The following is a 24,543-nucleotide window of genomic DNA, read 5'->3' as shown; positions in this document are numbered from 1 at the left end:
GCCCATCTTAGCACAAAAGGACCGCCAAAACCTCGAAACAAACTGGGAACCTCTGTCTGACACAATGTTCTCCGGAATGCCATGCAAACGAACCACATGCTGGAAAAACAACGGAACCAAATCAGAGGATGAAGGCAATTTAGGCAAGGGCACCAAATGGACCATTTTAGAGAAGCGATCACAAACCACCCAGATGACCGACATTCTTTGAAAGACAGGAAGATCTGAAATAAAATCCATGGAAACATGCGTCCAGGGCCTTTTCGGGACTGGCAAGGGCAAAAGTAACCCACTGGCACGAGAACAGCAGGGCTTCGCCCGAGCACAAGTCCCACAGGACTGCACAAAAGAACGCATATCCCGTGACAAGGAAGGCCACCAAAAGGACCTAGCCACCAAATCTCTGGTACCAAAAATTCCAGGATGACCAGCCAACACCGAACAATGAACCTCCGAGATAACCCTACTTGTCCATCTATCCGGGACAAACAGTCTCTCTGCTGGACAGCGGTCAGGTCTATCCGCCTGAAACTACTGTAGAACCCGCCGCAAATCAGGGGAGATGGCAGACAAAATCACCCCCTTTAAGAATACCAGCCGGCTCAGAAACTCCCGGAGAGTCAGGCACAAAACTCCTTGAAAGGGCATCAGCCTTCATATTCTTAGAACCCGGAAGGTATGAAACCACGAAATCGAAACGGGAGAAAAACAGCGACCATCGAGCCTGTCTAGGATTCAACCACTTAGCAGACTTGAGATAAGTCAGATTCTTGTGATCCGTCAAGACCACCACGCGATGCCTGGCGCCCTCAAGCCAATGTCGCCACTCCTCGAATGCCCACTTCATAGCCAACAACTCCCGATTGCCAACATCATAATTACGCTCAGCAGGCGAAAACTTTCTAGAAAAGAAAGCACATGGCTTCATCACAGAGCCATCCGAACTTCTCTGAGACAAAACAGCCCCTGCTCCGATCTCAGAAGCATCAACCTCAACCTGAAAAGGGAGCGAAACATCTGGCTGACACAACACAGGGGCCGAAGAAAAACGACGTTTCAGTTCCTGAAACGCCTCAACGGCCGCAGAGGACCAGTTCACCACATCCGCACCTTTCTTGGTCAAATCAGTCAGTGGTTTAACAACACTAGAAAAATTAGCGATAAAGCGACGGTAAAAATTCGCAAAGCCCAGGAATTTCTGAAGGCTCTTTACAGATATAGGCCGAGTCCAATCATAAATGGCCTGGACTTTAACTTGGTCTATCTCGATAGTAGAAGGGGAAAAAATGAAGCCCAAAAAGGAAACCTTCTGAACTCCGAAGAGACATTTAGACCCCTTTACAAACAAGGAATTAGCACGAAGGACTTGAAACACCATTCTGACCTGTTTCACATGGGACTCCCAATCATCCGAAAAGACCAAAATATCATCCAAATATACAATCATGAATCTATCCAGATACTTTCGGAAGATGTCATGCATAAAGGACTGGAACACAGATGGCGCATTAGAAAGCCCGAATGGCATCACCAGATACTCAAAATGGCCCTCGGGCGTATTAAACGCGGATTTCCATTCATCGCCCCGCTTAATACGCACAAGATTATACGCCCCTCGAAGATCTGTCTTGGTAAACCAACTAGCCCCCTTAATCCGAGCAAACAAATCAGACAATAGAGGCAAAGGGTACTGAAATTTGACCGTGATCTTATTAAGAAGGCGGTAATCTATACAAGGTCTCAGAGAACCATCCTTCTTGGCCACAAAAAAGAACCCTGCTCCTAACGGTGATGACGACGGGCGTATATGCCCTTTCTCCAAATACTCCTTTATATAACTCCGCATAGCGGCGTGTTCTGGCACAGATAAATTGAAAAGTCGGCCCTTAGGAAACTTACTACCAGGAATCAAATTAATAGCACAATCACAATCCCTATGAGGAGGCAGGGCACTGGACTTGGGCTCATCAAATACATCCTGGTAATCTGACAAAAACTCAGGTACTTCAGAAGGAGTGGAAGAAGAAATAGATAACACTGGAACATCATCATTGACCCCTTGACAACCCCAACTGGACACCGACATTGATTTCCAGTCCAATACTGGATTATGGACCTGTAGCCATGGCAAACCCAACATGACCACATCATGCAAATTATGCTACACCAAAAAGCGAATATCTTCCCGATGTGCAGGAGCCATGCACATGGTCAACTGGGTCCAATGCTGAGGCTTTTTCTTGGCCAAAGGCGTGGCATCAATTCCCCTTAATGGAATAGGATGCTGCAAGGGCTCCAAGAAAAAACCACAGCGCCTGGCATACTCCAAGTCTATCAAATTCAGGGCTGCGCCTGAATCCACAAATGCCATAACAGAATAGGATGACAAAGAGCAAATCAGAGTAACGGATAAAAGAAATTTAGGCTGTATAGTACCAATGGTGACAGACTTAGCGGACCGCTTAGTGCGCTTAGGACAAACTGAGATAGTATGAGTAGAGTCACCACAGTAAAAACACAGCCCATTCTGACGTCTATGTTCCTGCCGTTCAGCTCTGGTCAAAGTCCTATCACATTGCATAGGCTCAGGCCTCTGCTAGAGGACCCCGCCATATAGTGCACAATTTTACGCTCCCGTAAACGCCGATCGATCTGAATGGCCAAGGACATTGATTCATTCAAACCAGCAGGCGTGGGGAACCCCACCATAACATCCTTAAGGGCTTCAGAAAGACCCTTTCTGAAAATTGCTGCCAGGGCACACTCATTCCACTGAGTAAGCACAGACCACTTTCTAAACTTCTGACAATACATTTCAGCATCATCCTGACCCTGACATAGAGCCAGCAAGATTTTCTCTGCTTGATCCACAGAATTTGGTTCGTCATAGAGCAATCCAAGCGCCAGAAAAAACGCATCTACATTAAGCAATGCAGGATCTCCTGGTGCAAGGGAGAATGCCCAGTCTTGAGGGTCGCCCCGCAACATGGAAATAATGATTTTTACTTGCTGACCAGGATCACCAGAGGAGCGAGGTTTCAGAGCAAGAAACTGTTTACAATTATTCTTGAAATTCAGAAACTTAGATCTATCCCCAGAAAACAAATCAGGAATTGGTATTCTAGGCTCTAACATAGGATTCTGAACTATATAATCCTGAATGCTTTGTACCTGTGCAGTGAGATGATCCACACAAGAGGACAGACCTTGAATGTCCATATCTACACCTGAGACCTGAACCACCCAGAGATTAAGGGGAAAAGAAAGGCAAAGCACACTACAGAGAAAAAAAAATGGTCTCAGAACTTCTCTTATCCCTCTATTGAGATGCATTAACACTTTCAGTCCGGTTGTACTGTTATGGACCTGGTGGTTAGGAGAACCTGGACAGACCTAATAGTCAAACTGCAAAATAGGATGAGCTCTGGGAAGTGGGAGCTCTGCTGACCGCAACCCTAATCCTATTATCACACACACTAGAATTAGCCGTGGATCGTGCCTGACTCTGCCTAGACGACTCTGCACAGCCTGAGTGGTAACTACCCCTAAAGAGAAACAAAGCCTCACTTGCCTCAGAGAAATTCCCCAAAGGAAAAGGCAGCCCCCACATATATTAACTGTGAGTTAAGAGGAAGGTACAAACACAGAGATGAAAAACAGGTTTCAGCAAAAGAGGCCAGTCTTACTAAATAGACAGAGTATAGATAAAGGGGACTTTGCGGTCAGCACCAAAATCTACAAAAGCCACACAGAGAGAGCAAAAAGACCCCCGCACCGACTCACGGTGCGGTGGTGCCCCTCTGCCACCCAGAGCTTCCAGCTAGTAAAACAAAATCATGATAACCAGCTGGACAGAAACTTAACAGGTACTAAGGAATATATTCAGTACACAAATGAACAACAAATGAGCTTAGCAGGGCCTTAGCTTCAGTTGAAGTAAACAGGACATCAGAAAGATCCAGGAGAGATCTGAACCAGTACTGATACATTGACAGCCGGCATCAAGTAATGATCTGAGCAGAGTTAAATAGAGGAACCAGCCCAGTCCTAAACGATGCAGCTGAGGAAGCCACTTCCAGAACAGCAGCTCCACTTTCAGCCACCAGAGGGAGTCCACGGACAGAACTCACAGAAGTACCATTCCTGACCACATGAGGGAGTCCGAGAACAGAGTTCACAACAAACCTCTGTCCGACATGATGTTCTCCGGAATGCCGTGCAAACGAACCACATGCTGGAAAAATAATGGAACCAAATCAGAAGAGGAAGGCAATTTAGGCAAGGGTACCAAATGGACCATCTTAGAGAAGCGATCACAAACCACCCAGATGACCGACATCCTTTGAGAGACAGGAAGATCTGAAATAAAATCCATGGAAACATGCGTCCAGGGCCTTTTCGGGACTGGCAAGGGCAAAAGCAAACCACTGGCACGAGAACAGCAGGGCTTAGCCCGAGCACAAGTCCCAGGACTGCACAAAGGAACGCACATCCCATGACAAGGACGGCCACCAAAAGGACCTAGCCACCAAATCCTTGGTACCAAAGATTCCAGGATGACCAGCCAACACCGAACAATGAACCTCAGAGATAACTCTACTTGTCCATCTATCAGGGATAAACAGTCTCTCCGCAGGACAATGGTCAGGTCTATCAGCCTGAAACTCCTGTAGCACCCGCCGTAAATCAGGGGAGATGGCAGACAAAATTACCCCCTCTTTGAGAATACCAGCCGGCTCAGGAACTCCCGGAGAATCAGGCACAAAACTCCTTGAAAGGGCATCAGCCTTCACATTCTTAGAACCCGGAAGGTATGAAACCACAAAATCGAAACGGGAGAAAAATAGCGACCATCAAGCCTGTCTAGGATTCAACCGCTTGGCAGACTCGAGATAAGTCAGATTCTTGTGATCCGTCAAGACCACCACGCGATGCTTGGCTCCTTCAAGCCAATGTCGCCACTCCTCAAATGCCCACTTCATAGCCAACAACTCCCGATTGCCAACATCATAATTACGCTCAGCAGGCGAAAATTTCCTAGAAAAGAAAGCACATGGCTTCATCACAGAGCCATCAGAACTTCTTTGAGATAGAACAGCCCCTGCTCCAATCTCAGAAGCATCCACCTCGACCTGAAAAGGGAGCGAAACATCTGGCTGACACAACACAGGGGCCGAAGAGAAACGACATATCAACTCCTGAAAAGCCTCAACGGCCGCAGAAGACCAATTCACCACATCCGCACCTTTCTTGGTCAAATCAGTCAACGGTTTAACCACACTAGAGAAATTAGCGATGAAGCGACGGTAAAAATTAGCAAAGCCCAGGAATTTCTGAAGGCTCTTCACAGATGTAGGCTGAGTCCAATCATAAATGGCCTGAACTTTAACAGGATCCATCTCGATAGTAGAAGGGGAAAAAATGAAGCCCAAAAATGAAACCTTCTGAACTCCGAAGAGACATTTAGACCCCTTCACAAACAAGGAATTAGCACGAAGGACCTGGAACACCATTCTGACCTGCTTCACATGAGACTCCCAGTCATCTGAGAAGACCAAAATATCATCCAAATATACAATCATGAATCTATCCAGGTACTTTCGGAAGATGTCATGCATAAAGGACTGAAACACAGATGGGGCATTAGAAAGCCCGAATGGCATCACCAGGTACTCAAAATGGCCCCCGGGCATATTAAATGCTGTTTTCCATTCATTGCCCTGTTTAATACGCACAAGATTATACGCCCCTCGAAGATCTATCTTGGTGAACCAACTAGCCCCCTTAATCCGATCAAACAAATCAGACAGCAGAGGCAAAGGGTACTGAAATTTGACCGTGATTTTATTAAGAAGGCGGTAATCTATACAGGGTCTCAGAGAACCATCCTTCTTGGCCAGAAAAAAGAACCCTGCTCCCAACGGTGACGACGACGGGCGAATATGCCCTTTCTCCAAGGACTCCTTTATATAACTCCGCATAGCGGCATGTTCTGGCACAGAAAAATTGAACAGTCGGCCCTTAGGAAACTTACTACCAGGAATCAAATTAATAGCACAATCGCAATCCCTATGAGGAGGTAGGGCACTGGATTTGGGCTCATCAAATACATCCCGGTAATCCGACAAAAACTCAGGGACTTCAGAAGGAGTGGAAGAAGAAATTGATAACAATGGAACATCACCATGAACCCCTTGACAACCCCAACTGGACACAGACATCGATTTCCAATCCAATACTGGATTATGGACTTGTAGCCATGGCAAACCCAATACGACCACATCATGCAGATTATGCAACACCAAAAAGCGAATATCCTCCTGATGCGCAGGAGCCATGCACATGGACAACTGAGTCCAGTACTGAGGTTTATTCTTGGCCAGAGGCGTAGCATCAATTCCCCTTAAAGGAATAGGATGCTGCAAAGGCTCCAAGGGAAAACCGCAGCGCCTGGCAAACTCCAAGTCCATCAAATTCAGGGCAGCGCCTGAATCCACAAATGCCATAACAGAATAGGACGATAAAGAGCAAATCAGAGTAACGGACAAAAGGAATTTAGGCTGTACAGTACCAATGGTGACAGACCTAGCGAACCGCTTAGTGCACTTCGGACAATCAGAGATAGCATGAGTGGAGTCACCACAGTAAAAACACAGTCCATTCTGACGTCTGTGTTCTTGCCGTTCAGCTCTGGTCAAAGTCCTATCACATTGCATAGGCTCAGGCCTCTGCTCAGAAGATACCGTCAAATGGTGCACAGCTTTGCGCTCATGCAAGCGCCGATCGATCTGAATGGCCAAGGACATAGACTCATTCAGACCAGCAGGCATGGGGAACCCCACCATAACATCCTTAAGGGCTTCAGAAAGACCCTTTCTGAAAATTGCCGCCAGGGCACACTCATTCCACTGAGTAAGCACAGACCACTTTCTAAACTTCTGACAATATACCTCCGCTTCATCCTGACCCTGACACAAAGCCAGCAAGATTTTCTCTGCCTGATCCACTGAATTCGGTTCATCATAAAGCAATCCAAGCGCCAGAAAAAACGCATCTACATTACGCAATGCAGGGTCTCCTGGCGCCAGGGAAAATGCCCAGTCTTGAGGGTCGCCACGTAACAAAGAAATAATGATTTTTACTTGCTGAATGGGGTCACCAGAGGAGCGGGGTTTCAAAGCAAGAAACAGTCTACAATTATTTTTGAAATTCAGGAACTTAGATCTATCCCCAGAAAACAAATCAGGAATTGGAATTCTAGGCTCTAACATCGGATTCTGAACTACATAATCCTGAATGCTTTGTACCCTTCCAGTGAGTTGATCCATACAAGAGGACAGACCCTGAATGTCCATATCTGCACCTGTGTCCTGAACCACCCAGAGGTTAAGGGGAAAAGAAAGACAAAACACACTGCAGAGAAAAAAAATGGTCTCAGAACTTCTCTTATCCCTCTATTGAGATGCATTAACACTTTGTGGGCCAGCTGTACTATTATGGACCTGGTGGTTAGGAGCACCCGAAAAGACCTGATGATTAAACTGTAGAACAGGACAAGCTCTGGGAAGTGGGAGCTCTGCTGACCGCAACCCCTGATCCTATCACACACACTAGAAATAGCCGTGGAGCGTACCTAACTCTGCCTAGACGCCTCTTCACAGCCTAAGAGCTAACTACTCCTAAAGATAGGAAATTAAGCCTTACCTTGCCTCAGAGAAATTTCCCCAAAGGAAAAGGCAGCCCCCCACAAATATTGACTGAGTTAAGATGGAAGTCACAAACACAGGAATGAAACAGGTTTTAGCAAAGGAGGCCAGACTTCACTAAACAGACAGAGGATAGAAAAGATATCTTTGCGGTCAGCACAAAAAACTACAAAATACCACGCAGAGTGTGCAAAAAGACCCCCGCACCGACTCACGGTGCGGAGGTGCCACTCTGCATCCCAGAGCTTCCAGCTAGCAAGGCAATATCATGGTAGCAAGCTGGACAGGAAAACAATGAACAACAAAATAACTAGCAGGGACTTAGCTTCTGCTGGAGTAGACAGGTCATCAGAAAGATCCAGGAGAAATCTGAACCAGTACTAAGACATTGACAGCTGGCATGGAGTAACGATCTGAGTGGAGTTAAATAGAGAAACCAGCCTAGCCCTAAACAAGAGCAGCTGAGGAAGGAATCTCAGAACCAGCAGCTCCACTCACAGCCACCAGAGGGAGTCCATGGACAGAACTCGCCAAAGTACCATTCATGACCACAGGAGGGAGTTCGAGAACGGAATTCATAACAGAGGCGCTACGGTGCCTGATTGATGTGCAGTATTATGAGACGTTATCATGGGATAATTCCTTACATTATTTCAAAGAGTACAATGATTTAGTTGGTAAGGCAATAAAAAAAGCAATCTTCTAAATAATAACAAATATTTTCTTTTTGTTAAATAATATCAATTACCTTATTTTTATTTTTTACCTAAAATCCCCAAAAGTTTAATTCAGCCTCCTGGTCATCCTACCATGTTTGGGATCAAATCCATTACAGCTAGTGTTGAGCATTCCGATACTGCAAATATCGGGTATCGGCCGATATTCGCTGTATCGGAATTCCGATACCGAGTTCCGATATTTTTGTGATATCGGAAATCAGAATCGGAAGTTCCTATAAGTTCCCAGGCGTGTGTGGTGCGTATGCTTCCCAGAGTCTGGAGGAGAGGAGACTCTCCTTCAGGCCCTGGGATCCATATTCATGTAAAAATAAAGAATAAATATAAAAAATATGGATATACTCACCCCTCCGACGGACCCTGGCTCTCACCGGTGCAAGCGTCTGCCTCCGTTCCTAAGAATGCAGTGAGTGAAGGACCTTCGATGACGTTGCGATCACGCGACTGCTCACGTGACCGCTCATGTGACTGCGACGTCATCGCAGGTCCTTCACTCACTGCATTCTTAGGAACGGAGGCAGACGCTTGCACCGCTGAGGTCCAGGGTCCGTCAAAGGGGTGAGTATATCCATATTTTTTATTTTTATTCTTTATTTTTTACATGAATATGGATCCCAGGGCCTGAAGGAGAGTTTCCTCTCCTTCAGACCCTGGGAACCATCCAGGATCGCTTCCGATATTTGTGTCCCATTGACTTGTATTGGTATCCGGTATCGGTATCGGCGATGTCCAATATTTTTTGGATATTGGCTGATCCAATCCGATACCGATACTTTTCAATATCGGAAGGTATCGCTCATCACTAATTACAGCACATTCCATTACATTATATTGATTTGTTTGTCCAACAATATGTATATGAATAATCATCATCACATACACGTGATTCATCCCATTTCATTGCAAAAATAAATAAAATACTAGTCCCTTCTAAGTAGTCTTTTTTTTAGATGCAAGCCCATTATTTTCTAATATAGAGCATTATTTACGGCTAAAATCTATTTGAATTCTTCTTTTTTGGAATAATTCAATTCCCATCAACCAAACACAATTTCTTTTACACAGCATTGACATTATATTAAACCACAGTATTTTTTTTTTTCATTTGAGGGTGTGACCTATCGGTAGTTGAGGTGCTGCACAACAGGAATGCAATTTGCCCCAAAGAATGCAAATTTGTTCATGGGGCTTTCCGGGTCTCTGTTTATTAAGTGGTTCTTCTTGCGAAATGGGACACATCTTATGTTACAAAAGATTCCTAGATGATGTCTTTTTTATTTGGACAGCTAGGTGATGTCTTTCTTATTTGTACAGGGGCACATAGCACAATTTTTGTTGCTGAATTTAACATGAATCATTGGGATGTGAATTATTCATTTCCAGATTTCAAAACGCGGATTGAATTTTTAGACCTCATCATCTCATAAGATGATAAAGGCAACAATTCTGCTGCCCATTTTTAAAATATAGATGTAAAATAGTCATCAAGATTTTACGAGTAGCCTTTATCCCAAGTGGGTTATAAATAAACCATACTAGCAATATTGGTGTATTCATAAAAATTGTACAAATGATGATTTTAGTCATGAATCTCATATTTTTACAGAGGAGATTAAAAAAAAGGAAATATGTGTTCAGCATATATGTGTGTATGTATGTGTTCTTTGTATACATATGTGTGATATATTTCTGATTCATTTTATCACTTTGACCATCTTATGTGCTTCGAAGATTTTGTATACCGTTTTGTATCTGATAAGAGCGGGTTTGATAATTATGCTATAGAGCATTAGGATGGTTATTTGTCAGCTTTACAAGTCTCCCTCCATCTTGCTTATGCATGCACATAATGTTACCAGGTGGTTAGTAATGATTTGCAATGTAATGTAAACTTCTATATTTACCCTATTTATTCTATACAATCCTTTAGTGGTTGCCTTCATGTTTCTCCTAATTTTATATTATGTTCTTTTTATTAAGTAACAAGAAGTCTTAGATTAATTTGCATATAAATTTGTTACCTGTATTTTTTTTATTTAATACTGATGCATGCATAACATACACCATGTTCCAAATTATTATGCAAATGACATTTTTCTCAGATTTTCCTAAATGGTTTGTGCAAATGACAGTCAGTCTAATAAAAGTCATCACCATTACAGTATACATCGAATTTTATTGAAGAAACCTCCCAATGATAACAGTATAATCACCAAAATGAATAAAAACTCAAAATGCACTGTTCCAAATTATTAGGCACAGTAAAATTTCTAAACATTTTATATGTTTTAAAGAACTGAAAATTCTCATTTGTGGAATTTGCAACATTTGGAGGTCAGCATTCACTGAACAAAAAGCTATTTAACTCCAAAACATCCTAACAGGCCAAGTTACATGTTAACATAGGAACCATTCTTTGATATCACCTTGACAATTCTTGCATCCATTGAACTTGTGAGTTTTTAAAGAGTTTCTGCTTGTATTTCTATTCATGAAATCAGAATAGCCTCCCAGAGCTGTTATTTTGATGTGAACTGCCTCCCACCCTCATAGATATTTTGCTTGATGATACTCCAAAGGTTCTCTATAGGGTTGAGGTCAAGGGAAGATGGTGGCCACACCATGAGTTTATATCCATTTATGCCCATAGCAGCCAATGACTCAGAGGTTTTCTTTGCAGCATGAGATGGTGCATTGTCATGCATGAAGATGATTTTGCTCCTGAAGGCACATTTCTGCTTTTTATACCATGGAGGAAAGTTGTCAGTCAGAAACTCTATATACTTTGCAGAGGTCATTTTCACACCTTCAGGAACCTTAAAGGGCCCTACCAGCTGTTTCTCCATGATTCCGGCCAAAAACATGACTCCTCCATCTCCTTGCTGACGTCGTAGACTTGTTGGGACATGGTGGCCATACACCAACCATCCACTACTCCATCCATTTGGACCATCCAGGGTTGCTCAACACTTATCAGTAAACAAGAATGTTTGGAAATTAGTCTTCATGTATGTGTGGGCCCAATGCAACCATTTCTGCTTGTGAACACTGTTTAAGGCTGTGTGCACACGTAGCATATTTTTCGCGTTTTTTTCGCGTTTTTTCGCTATAAAAACGCTATAAAACCGCGAAAAAAATGCTACCATTAAGCATCCTATGTAACAGAATGCATTCCGCATTTTTTGTGCACATGCTGCATTTTTTTCCTGAGCGGAATCGCATTCCAGAAAAAAACGCAGCATGTTCATTAAAATTGCGGAATCGCGGCGATTCTGCAGCCATAGGAGTGCATTGATCTGCTTACTTCCCGCACGGGGCTGTGCACACCATGCGGGAAGCAAGCAGATCATGTGCGGTTGGTACCCAGGGTGGAGGAGAGGAGACTCTCCTCCACGGACTGGGCACCATATAATTGGTAAAAAATAAAAGAATTAAAATAAAAAATAGCGATTTACTCACCTTCGATGTCCCCCGCAGTCTTCCGGCCTCTCAGCTGCACGCTGCCGCTTCGGTTCCTATAGCTGCTGGGCGGTGAAGGACCTGCGATGACGTCACGGTCTTGTGAGTGGTCGCGAGACCGCATGTGACCGGTCACGTGACCAATCACAAACCGTGACGTCATCACAGGCCCTACACCGCACAACAGCTATAGGAACGGACGCCGCTGAGGTCTGCAGGTGAGTATAACCATGTTTTTTATTTTTTTTATTATTTTTAAACATTCTATCTTTTACTATAGATGCGGCATAGGCAGCATCTATAGTAAAAAGTTGGTCACACTTGTCAAACACTATGTTTGACAAGTGTGACCAACCTGTCAATCAGTTTTCCAAGCGATGCTACAGATCGCTTGGAAAACTCTAGCATTCTGCAAGCTAATTATGCTTGCAAAACGCTAGTTTTCTGCGGGTATATGCATGCCTAATTCTGCATGCGATATACCCGCGGCAGGAGGCGCAGAATTGCCGCGGAAATTTCCGCGGCAATTCTGCAACGTGTGAACTTAGCCTAAGGGTGGCCGATTAGTAGGTTTATGCACCACAGCAAGCCTTTGAAGGAGCCTACACCTTGAGGTTCGAGGGACTCCAGAGGCACCAGCAGCTTCAAATATCTGTTTGCTGCTTTGTAATGGCTTTTAGCAGCTGATCTCTTAATCCGATGAATTTGCCTGGCAGAAATCTTCCTCATTATGCCTTTATCAGCACAAACACATCTGTGCTCAGATACAGCCACAAATCACTGAACAGTACGATGATCACGCTTAAGTTTTCTGGAAATTTCTAATGTTTTCATCCTTTCACCAAGGCATTGCACTATTTGATGCTTTTCAGCAGCAGAGAGATCCTTTTTCTTTCCCATGTTACTTGAAAACTGTGACCTGCTTAATAATGTGGAACATCATTTTTAAGTAGTTTTCCTTTAGGCTACTTTCACACTAGCGTTAACTGCAAACCGTCACAAATCGTCTTTTTTGCCGAAAAAACGGATGCGTCAAAAAAGTGAAAAACGTATGCAACGCATACAGCATTTCGACGGATCCGTCGCAAATCCGCAAAACGTTTCCGTCGAAATACTGGATGCGTTGCATCTGTTGCATCCATTTTTACCATCCGTTGCATCCGTTTTTACGACAGATCCGTTTTTAAAATGGGAGGCTCCCAAATTTGATTGGCTACTGGAAAATATGGAAAACTATATAGTTACTGTTTTTACAGCCCATCTTTGAGGGTTTTAGTTTTGTGGCAGAGATGGAAGGTGTTCTTGTGAGGATTGCGAGTTTGGTTACTGACGTTATATTTGAGACGAATCGCCTGGATATCATAGTGTGGGAGAAGGAGGCGGCAGCGGAAAGACATAGGATGCTTCTGCAGCAACGGAGATGGAGACGACTCTGGATACATCCGATTAATGAACTACGGATGACCCGGGGTGTCCAGTCCACTCTGTACCTGGAGTTGCGGCACAATCCACACAAATTCTACAATTACATACGGATGAGGATGGAAAATTTTGACTTTTTGCTTGAAAAACTGGAGGATGTCATCCGAAGGCAGGACACAAGGATGAGGCTTGCCATCACACTGGCGGAGCGGCTGATGGTGACCCTGCGGTAAGCTTCTTTTTTTTTATTTCATTGCTCATATTTAATGTTATATTACATGCTGCAGACAATACTGCGCTGACATATTGCACACTATTTTCTGCAGCATGTAATTTTTGTTTTGTTTGCGGCCATTCCACTGCTTTTTTCAAATGTCGTTGCTCATATTGAATGTCCTATAACAGACTGCAGAAAATACTGCGCTGAAACATTGCGATGCATTTTCTGCAGAATGTTTTTTTTTGGGGGGGGGGGTTGTTGACATGCAACTGCTTTTTTTTCTATCATTGCTCATATTTAATGTTATATTACATGCTGCAGACAATACTGCGCTGACATATTGCGCACTATTTTCTGCAGCATGTAATTTTTGTTTTGTTTGCGGCCATTCCACTATTTTACACCGGTTTCATGCAGGTTTTATTGTGTGTCCCGTCCTAAAAAAAATTTTCACAGTGCCATTTATTGAAACTTAAATTGTTGGTCTGTGCAATTTTTTCTAACATTTTTTTTTTCAGCTTCCTAGCAATGGGTGAATCTTAAGAAGGAAGGCTGCCGGAAAGAAGCAGGGCGCGTCCGAGGGTGAGTTTATACCTAATAGGAATATACTCACCCTTGGCTTCTTTCCGGCAGCCTTCCTTCTTAAGAATGAGCGCGTGAAGGACCTTTCGATGACGTCACGGCTTGTGATTGGTCGCGGCGGCCCACGTGACCGCTCAGCGACCAATCACAAAGCCGTGACGTAATTCTCATGTCCTAAATTCCTAGAATGAGGAATTTAGGACCTGAGAATTACGTCACGGCTTTGTTATTGGTCGCTGAGCGGTCACGTGGGCCGCGGCGACCAATCACAAGCCGTGACATCATCAAAAGGTCTTTCAAGCGCCATTCTTAGGAACGGAAGATGCCGGTTACCAGCGGCGATGTCCAGGCTGCGTCGGAGAGGTGAGTATATCAATATTTTTTATTTTAATTCTTTATTTTACACTTAAATATGGATCCCAGGGCCTGAAGGAGAGTTTCCTCTCCTTCAGACCCTGGGAACCATAGTATCCCATTGCACTGCATTGGGTTTCGTGTTTCGGCCGACCCCGACCCCGACTTTTTTATAGGATCGGCCGATTTCACTCGACCCGACATTTGAGAAAGTCGGGTTTCGTGAAACCCGACCCGATCCTATAAAAAGTCGCTCAACCCTAGTGATGAAGCGTTTCAACTCTCGCCGCACCTACTGAAACCATATAGTAGCCGGAACTTAACCCGTACCAAGCGGGTATTTAATTACCAGCTTACTAGAGCATGAAGAGTAGTAGAGTGTTCTTTTGGTATATTGACAGCGAAGTGGAGAGTTCTGCTGACGGCTATCAAACTGAAAACCACAACTATAGACAAGGTTGTTAAAGCCTGTGTGGTGCTCCACAACTTTGTCCTTTCAAAGGAGCCCATTTCCTTGGATGACGAAGAATTGGAGACAACCTAGTGGGATTACCGCAGCAGCTCGGTTCGCTCCACAGGTTCTGTTACAAGGATGAGGGACCAGTTTGCAGATTATTTTGTGTCACCTGTCGGGCGGATCCCATGGCAAGACATCATTGTGTGACCTGTTTTCCATGTGTTTTGTTTATGTAAAAAATTTGTTTCTCCCAAAAAAAAAAAAAAGTCCAAAAGCGTGGTTTTCTGGCTAATAAAACCAATATGTACCTTTCACACGTCTGGTGTTTATTTTTAGTTTACCTTTTTTATTAGTTACCATATTACCTTAATGAATCCACACACACACAAAGAGTAGAATTTAAATCATACTTAATTTTATTTGAACTTTTTTTTTTTTAACTTTTTTTGCAAAAAAATTAGAAATATATTTGGTATTTTATATTTTTTTTTTATAAAATATAACAAACTTTTTACAAATCTTCAAACTGTGGGGTGGAGATACAAGGGGAGGAGGGGCTGGAAGGTTGGACCACGTCGATAGGTGGGGAAACCCTACTTGGTTGGGGTGCAGTGGAAGGGGGGGTAAAACCTGGAGGCTGACCAGAGGGGGGTGGTGTTGGAGTAGGGGGAATACTTACTGGGGAAGAAAAGCTGGGCAAGGAAGAAAACATTGGGGAAGGAATTTGGTTTGGGGGCCGGGATGGGTATGGGGACTGGGTTGGGTATTGGGACTGGGTTGGGTATCGGGACTGGGTTGGGTATTGGGACTGGCGTGGGTATTGGGGCTGGGTTTGGTAATGGGGCTGGCGTGGGGTTTGGGGCTGGGTTTGGTAATGGGGCTGGTGTGAGGATTGGGGCTGGGTTTGGTAATGGGGCTGGTGTGGGGATTGGGGCTGGGTTTGGTATTGGGGCTGGTGTGGGTATTGGGGCTGGGTTTGGTAATGGGGGGTATGGTGTGGAAATGGGGCCTGGGGTGGGGCATGGTGTGGAAATGGGGCCTGGGGTGGGGCCTGGGGTGGAATTGTAGTGGATGTGTGGGGAGGTGTGTGGGTAGATTGGGGTTCGTTAAGGGCCTTCAGTAGAGCATTATGGCAGGTATTCATTACCCGCATCTGTTGCTCAAAAGAAAGCTTTTCCATGCTCCTGAGCATGGATTGAAAAAAAAGATTTGCCGGAGACTGACTTACATCTGAATGCAGCCTATCCAAGCGACTGCTGGTTTCATGGCTTGTTTCACTGATGCGGGATTGCACCATGTTGAAACCAGCAGTCACTTGCTCTCCCAAAATTTTGAAAGAGCTTTGGAAGGATGCATTCAGATGTAAGAATTCAGGAGCATAGCTCCTTTCCTGACCCCTCTGTCGCTGCCGCCACGAACCTAATGGTGGTCTAGAGGTGGCAGGATCAGAGGGGTGGGGTAAAGGGAACGCTATCTGTTGAGCATCAGATGCGAGCAATGAAGGCTGCAATAATGCTCCAGTGCTTGGGGCAGATGAAGTGGAGGGGACAGAGGGGTCAGAGGAGGGGTCAGAGGTGTGGGGCCTACCGACGTGGCCCTCAGTGGCGGACTCAGGAGGGATCGCTCCAGAGGGCGCAGAGGAAGATGCAGGCGCCCGGTGGCTGGAGAAGGTGCTGTGAAAGAAAAAACAAAAACAATTAATATATTGATAGGAAAAAGCCCTGACTGAAACCAAACTAAGTTAGACAGGTTAACATGGTTATTAGTGGGCTGTATAATACTTACACTCTGCTCAGCATGGTTCGCCTCAGGAAGGAGAGGGCAGGGCCGTGTTTATATTTGCTCCTCTTCCTTCCTGCTGAGCCACTCGGGGCCTGCATCTCCTCGTTAAATTCCCTCTTAAAGCGATCCCTCAGTGACCGCCACCGCTTCCTAACCTTTCCACCTGTGAAGACAAGAATGAAAAGAAAAAAAAAAATGGTAAATGCAATACATTACATTCAACTCAAAACATCACTGAAAAGTGAATACTTACATAGTTTGCTCTGCTGCTGTGGATGAAGGTCCTCCCACCTCGGAAAGATGTTCTGGCATACTTCATCCCAGAGCCGACGGGTGACACTGGTATCAGCATGCCTATGGTCAGCCATGTTCCACAGCGGCTCCCGCTCGCGAACCTCCTCGATGAGACTGTCGATGTCAATGTCATCATCCAAGTCTTCGGCGGGAGCACGCTGTGAAGCTTGTGCAAAAAACAGAAAAAGAAAAACAAAAAAATTAGTACACTGAAACACAAAAGTACCAATAGAATCCCCCCCCCAAAAAAAAACTCACTGATGGCCGACCGCGGCGATGATTCCGCCGACTCAGGGAGCGGCTGGGAGAACCTTCACGGTTTGCTGACTGTTCAGCAGCATCAGCAGCAGCAGCAGGAGACTGAAATAAAGGAAACAAATTCTCTGTAATGTAGGCATGTTTTCTGTGTTTAGTTATGTATGAAAATCTGTTTTGTGTATGGTGCAGTGTGATGTGTGAAGAAACTGTTTCACCACTACTTACACTTGGTTCCTCCTCCACTTCTCCACCCGTCTCGCCCCCTTCTGACAGCTCCTCATCTGATTCAGCTTCCTGTTTAAACATAATTTATGCATGTAGTGATCAACAAAAATGTAAATAAAAAAAAAAAAAAACAATAAACATTTTTTTGTGTTAACTTACCGATACACGCTGTGGCTGTTGAGGAGGGCTGTCAGAAGAGGACATTGTTGTGTTAGCCAGGCGGCGGATGTGGTCCTGGTGTCTCTGTAAGTTAAAAGACACTTGCAATCTGCTCTTTACATTGAAGTAGCAGATTTGGGGTCTTCAAAACTTACTTTTCAAACTTTGGGGCTGTGGTCCTGGTGGGCTGGTCCTGGTGAGCTGGTCCTGTGGGGAACATAGGCCTTGGCTGTGGTCCTGGTGTCTCCGTAAATTAAAAGACACTTGCAATCTGCTCTACACATTGAAGTAGCAGATTTGGGGTCTTCAAAACTTACTTTTCAAACTTTGGGGCTGTGGTCCTGGTGGGCTGGGCCTGGTGGGTTATTCCTGGTGGGAACACAGGCGGCGGCTGTGGTCCTGGTCCCTGGTGTATCTGTAATAAGTATAATGGATTTATAGTTAGACCACCCCCTGAACTAGGTAATGTTTAACGATAAACACCCTGCTGAAATGATGTGAGAAATGTTCATTAAAGATGAACACCAAACCCAAAAACAGGTGCACGTTATACCATTCATTTTCATGTCCCAAAAAAAATATTTTTAAATGTGAACCCACCATGTAAAAATATATTTACCACATTTTATTTTCAAAAATCACCTCCCCCAAAAAACTTTAAAGTATAACCTTTATTAAAAAATGAGATGTCAACCAACTCTGTATTGCATGTGTAACCATTGGTACATACACCAGTTTTAAATTTACCTTTCTGAAATGATACTACGGACATTTTTTTAACAAACATTTTATTATTTTCTTTTTTTTTTTTTCTCTTTTTTTTTTCACATCACAATTAGGAGCTGAAATGCTCTTTATTTTAAATACAAGTACATCAACTGCGAATGGTTTCAACAGAAAATCAACACTTTTAAATAGAAAAAAAAAAAACGCCCGCTCACACATTCAAACCACAAGCTGCAGACTAGACTTTGCAAAAATACATCCGATTTAAAAAAAAATATAAATAAATAAGATAAAAAAAAAAAATACACACATTTAAACCACATGCTGCACAGACCACTATACTTAGTAAATACATCAGAAAAAGGCAATTAACCAATTAGGCATGGACAAATGCACATGCAATCAACAAGATGCACACAAACATGCCTGGTATGTGTCCACGTTCAGGATTGCATCAGAATTTGATAAGGATTTTCCATCAGTATTTGTAATCCAAAACCAGGAGTGTAACAATTAGAGGAAAAGTATAATAGAAACATATGCACCACTTCTGCATTTATCACCCACTCCTGGTTTTGGCTTACAAATACTGATGAAAAATCCTGACCAAATCCTGATGCAATTCTGAACGTGGACACATACCCTCCCACATGAACAGGCATAAGATTGGCGAAGGCATAAATAAGGTGCAGGCACATGAAGACATACATACAAAAGCACACAGCCGTACAAAAACACACACACACACACACACATACACATATGTACAACAAAGGCACAAAGGTGGACCCAAACTGAAGACGCATACGCACACACATACACACACACACACACATACACACACGTAAAAAAGGCTGACAATCCTCCGGCTGGAGCTGCATGTCTTCACAGTGGCTGGCATCAGGGTGGATCTGGACTCTAGCATGGCACTGGCTGTTGCAGGACGATGGCAGGCCTCTGGTTCTCTTCAGGTTTTAAGCTCTTGCTGTAGTCAGTACCTCATACACACACAAATGCACAGGCACACAGATGCACACAATTGCAATACTCACACTGGCTCTATGGTGGCTGGAGTCTTGTGGCAGGCTTGCTGGAGTCTTGTGGCAGGCTTGCTGGAGTCTTGTGGCAGGCTCCTGTGGCAGGCTGGGGTCTTGTGGCAGGCTGGGGTCTTGTGGCAGGCTGGCTCTTGCTGGCAGGCTTCTTTGCTTCTCTGTGTCTTGCTGGCATATGTGGGGTTGAAGGCCCAGGCCAGGTTTATATAGATTTGGGGGTGTCTGGCCAATTGGCAACAAAATCCAGCTTCTGAGCATGCTCAGTGTAAAAAAACTATTGCAGCGCTGCATTGCGTCGTACGACATGTCCCAACGCATCCGTCGCTCGTAGGCTTCCATTGTAGCCAACGACGCATGCCGCAGGATGCGTCGCGACACGTTTTTTAGGCGGAGACAAAAAACGTTACAATCAATGTTTTTTGCCGATGACGTCTCGCCAAATTTCGACGCATACGTCGTACGACGTACACGACGTATGACAATCCGTCGCAATACGTCGCCAATACAAGCCTATGGGGAAAAAACGCATCCTGCAAACACTTTTGCAGGATGCGTTTTTTCGGCAAAAAGACGATTTGTGACGGTTTGCAGTTAACGCTAGTGTGAAAGTAGCCTTATTTAAAATCACCTGGAAAACTAATTATCCCATGTGTTTAAAATTGATTTCAGTGATCCATTGAGCCCTGAGACACAATACCATCCACGAGTTTATTTGAAAAACAAAACAATTAAATCTTTATGACACTAAAATCCAAATTGCATAATAATTTGGAACATGGTGTATAGTGCTTGTGTCATTTGTGATATGCATAGTATGTGTTAAGTAGTATATTTCTAAATGCCAGCAGCTCAGACGAGAGTTCATAGATGTAAATATGTCAATAATCACCTCGGCGAACAGAAAGATGATTGGGTAAGTTTATTATTTATGCTGGAAAAAAAATCATTCTAGGACAGAATGATTTACTAGTGATCGATCTACACCCATCATTCTCACTTAATGGACAGAAATTAGCTTACGTAAATGCACCCTAAATGTTTCCAAATAATGATGTAATATATTAGAATTTGGGGCCCCACTTTACACCGACCATGCTGGCAATACGGTAGTTTATATTACAGAAACTGACCATAAGTTCACTATAATGTATATATTACAATCTATTTTGTCATCATTTCTTTGTTGATAAAATCCAACTAATACTTTCTATTTTTGTGAATACCGTACCTGTTCTTTCTTTCTGTTGAATATCAGGTCATTTTCATTTAATATTTCCCCTTAGTCTAGGTTATTTTAAGCATTAACAGTACAGTGATACGATTTGTTTCTATTGCTGATTAGTGGAACGTTAATTTTAAGTTTTATTAAATATTAATTTTACTATTATATAAAAGTTTTTACTCTTTTGGAAGGTGAAAGTGTGGTCAACATTTTCTTTTTGATACTAGCAGTTTGTAAACCCAAATCCTTAATTCCAAGTCCAACACTAAGTGCCACTGACATATTTTCTAAATTGGTCAAACCTTATTTGCTATACAAACAAGATATTAATGGTTTTATGAATGACCCAGAGTTATGTGCTTTGTAATGGTAAAAGGTTAGTAGGATTTAAATGGAAACTCTCAAACCAATCCCTCTAAGGGAAAATATCTCGATACATACACCATCCAATGGAATATTTAATCACTCCAGAGGTAAATGCAGATACAATATTGTAGTACCCGAAAAACACTATGAATCTAATAAATAATAACACAGCCAGCTCTATAACGTAATCTTCAAGCATATAAACTGCCTACAAGTGTTTAAGGGCCCAAGGTAATTACCTATTTGCATTTGTCATGATCCATAGGCTGTAGCAGAACCATTGCAATAGCCCCATGATTTTGACTGTAGCATTACATGGTCTTGATGTTTTTAAAGTATGTGTTTTTCTTTGTCTTTTTAAACAGGTCTCAAGACATTTGATCTGCATAGAGCAGGAGTATATACTTTGATGGTAGCAGTAGATCAAAAAAGAAATATTAATTTACAGTGGAAAAAGCACAGTCATCCAATTGTTGCAAGTCGCATTTACATGGTCAAAGATGATGCTTATGTCCATGAGCAGATAGATCGACTAGCTGGAGGTTCCAATTATGTGATTGTCATTTGTTTGGGTCTGCACTTCAGGCCTTTCCCGGTCCAACTTTTTATTAGAAGAGTTATTCTGGTGCAAAAATCTTTGATTCATCTCTTTTTGAGGAGTCCCAATACCAAAGTCATCATCAAAACTGAAAATACAAGTAATGATGATCTTAATTCAGAGAGATTCAGTGACTTCCATGGGTATATCCACAACCTGATTTTGAAAGATGTCTTCAGATATCTTCCTGTTGCTGTGGTTGATGCTTGGGACATGACTGTTGCTCACAATACACATAATGTTCATCCTCCAGAACATATAGTCAAGAGCCAGATAGATTTGCTCCTTACATACATTTGTTAATTTTTCTAGTAAAAAAATCCTTTAATTTTCTATTCTATTCTACTTCACATCTTGAATTTGGAATCCTATAATTGAGGCATCTAGGTTGTTGTGAAGCATACTAATAGATAAGATAATTAAAAACTGAGAAGAAATGAAAATATAACCAATGGTGTACTTATTATACAGGAAGGGGTCATGGTTACATTTAAAGGTGGAGGCCTAGCTCAGGTACACATTCTTTTACCTCATAGTTAGTTGATAGTTTGATAATTCCTCAAAAGTTCTGACTGAAAAGAAAAGATGAGGAAGACTCTAAGAGGTTCTCAACTACCCTTACTCAGCAACTGTTTTTGCCATAAATGCCTAAGGATAATGTCTTGAAGATCCTCATATACTTTTTCTGCCAATTTTCATATTGTTTTATACCTTTTTTGCTTCACTTCCTGTCTCCTGTAACCAGTTCTGATACTCGCAGCCATCACGTCTTCATCAGGATCCTCCACTCACACCTAGCTACATGTTCCAATTATCACTTGTGCTGGGAGGCTACAAGCCAGCAGTGAGTACAGCCCCTGTAAATCTCTCACTCCTCCCCCAGATTCACACACACAACCTCAGCATAATATCCTGACCTACATAGCATAGGAGTAGAGATGAGCGGATCGATCAGCAAAGAATCAAATTTGACTTGAATTTCCTAAAAAAAAAAAACAGTTTCACGTGATTTGCAAAGATGGGCAAAAAAAAAAAGCCTGGCACTATTCTACGCAGGCTACACACAGAGAGAGGGCTAATAGCATCAAGCAAAACAATGAATTATTCCCCTAATGCCCTACAGAAATCCAATCAAGTGGTATAGCACAGCCAATCAGAGTGGTTTTCACAGGTACTATAAAATATAGGGGTCGACCAAGGAATGACATTTAATACTTGCACTGTGTAGGGGTAGGAGCTCCCAGAGTACACAGCATAAGGCCTTATTCACACGTCAGTCAAAACCAGGAGTCGAACTTACAGAGAAAAATTGTAATTGAAAATTAAAACCTGTTCTATGTTTTGGAGACGCTCCTGATTTTGGTATACAAATACTGATGAAATACTGATCAAAATGCTAACATGTAATTAAAACCTAAGGAACAGAAAAAGGCCTAAAGGAATTGTGTTATAGTACCTCAGGGTTCATGTACTAGATTGAAAGTGTGAGTGATTGTCAGGGAGAGACTTGGTGAGCGAGAGCTAATAACCCGGGCTCCTGCAATTTCCCTAAGACTAGGGATATCCTGACTGACCCTCTACCTGAAGTTTACACTGATGGTGTGCATGTTCAGGCCTCGAACCCTCACCCTAACTCCTGAGCTCAGCCCTAGGCTGAAACCTCCACCCACCACCCAGTGAAGAGGTAATACTTAAATACCCACAGTTAGCACAGACAAGGATAAAGGAAAATATACACCACGCCGCAGACACTCAGGAATACACTATAAATGTGCAGGGCAAAATAAACACAAATATAGGAAGGAGTAAATAAGACAAAGGAATATACACCACCAGCAACGAATCTCCAACCACCAGCTCTCCACTCCAGACCGAGATAACAACGCAAGACAGAAGCTATAATCGGCGATGCCCAATGATCAGGAGAACTATTTAAAGGCCACGGAAATGGCCCAGCTTCCAAACCGAGGATCAGGAAAATTAATCCCGGAACAGTTAGACAAAATCTAGCAGACGCCAATGAGTAAATAGTGGTCAAAAGCGGAATTACCGCTCTCTGTCGGACGACCTGGTCTGAACAGCGTCCGACATGACAGTACCCCGCCTTCTACGAGGGACCCCAGGGCCCTCATGGCTTATAGGACCAGGCTTGTCCGGATGACGGCGGTGAAACAACCTGACCAGCTGGTCAGCATGAACTTCCGAGGCTGGTACCCAGGACCTCTCCTCAGGCCCATAACCACGCCAGTGCACCAAGTACTGTAAAGTGCGATGCACTACATGAGAGTCAACCACCTTGGAGACTTCAAACTCCAAATTACCATCCACCAAGACTGGAGGTGGCATAGGCGCCGCGTCCACAGAACCCCCCACCTTCTTTAGAAGAGACCTGTGGAACATGTTGTGTATCTTATACACCATAGGGAGCTCCAATTGGTACGCAACTGTGTTAATGACGGCGGTGACCCTAAATGGACCAATAAACCGTGGACCCAATTTAAGGGACGGTATCTTGAGTCTTATGTTTTTTGTGTATAACCACACCCAGTCATCCACACTCAGGTCCGGACCTGGCACACGCCTACTGTCAGCCACACGGTTGTACCTAGCACCCATACTCAACAGGCGCTGTTTAACTCTCCTCCAGACTGATGACAATTGTGTTCCTAACTGGTCCTCCTCCGGAACGCCGGAAGAGCCCCTCTGACTCAAGGTACAAAATTGAGGATGTAGCCCGAAAACACAAAAAAAGGAGACTCCCCAGACGACTCCTGGCGGTGATTATTGATGGCAAACTCAGCCAAAGGAAGAAAGGTAGACCACTCCTCCTGGTTATCAGAGACAAAGCAGCGTAAGTACTGTTCCAAATTTTGGTTCATACGCTCAGTCTGACCATTTGACTGAGGATGAAACGCCGAAGAATG

At 43.5% G+C, this 24,543-nt stretch overlaps 1 protein-coding gene across 1 annotated transcript in view; it reads left to right on the top strand.

The window, feature by feature from the left end:
- The window catches only part of LOC143769135 (NXPE family member 2-like), a 160,924-nt gene extending 137,948 nt beyond the window's left edge, over nt 1-22,976 (top strand). Inside the window, exon 3 of the mRNA XM_077257716.1 lies at nt 21,387-22,976. Coding sequence (XP_077113831.1) covers nt 21,387-21,922 — 536 coding nt within the window. The 3' untranslated portion in view covers nt 21,923-22,976. The remainder of the gene's footprint in view (nt 1-21,386) is intronic.
- Nucleotides 22,977-24,543: the final 1,567 nt, after the last annotated feature.

Source organism: Ranitomeya variabilis, chromosome 4 (assembly GCF_051348905.1).
Source record: "Ranitomeya variabilis isolate aRanVar5 chromosome 4, aRanVar5.hap1, whole genome shotgun sequence".
NCBI lineage: Eukaryota > Metazoa > Chordata > Amphibia > Anura > Dendrobatidae > Ranitomeya > Ranitomeya variabilis.
This window is presented reverse-complemented; position numbering and strand designations above follow the sequence as displayed.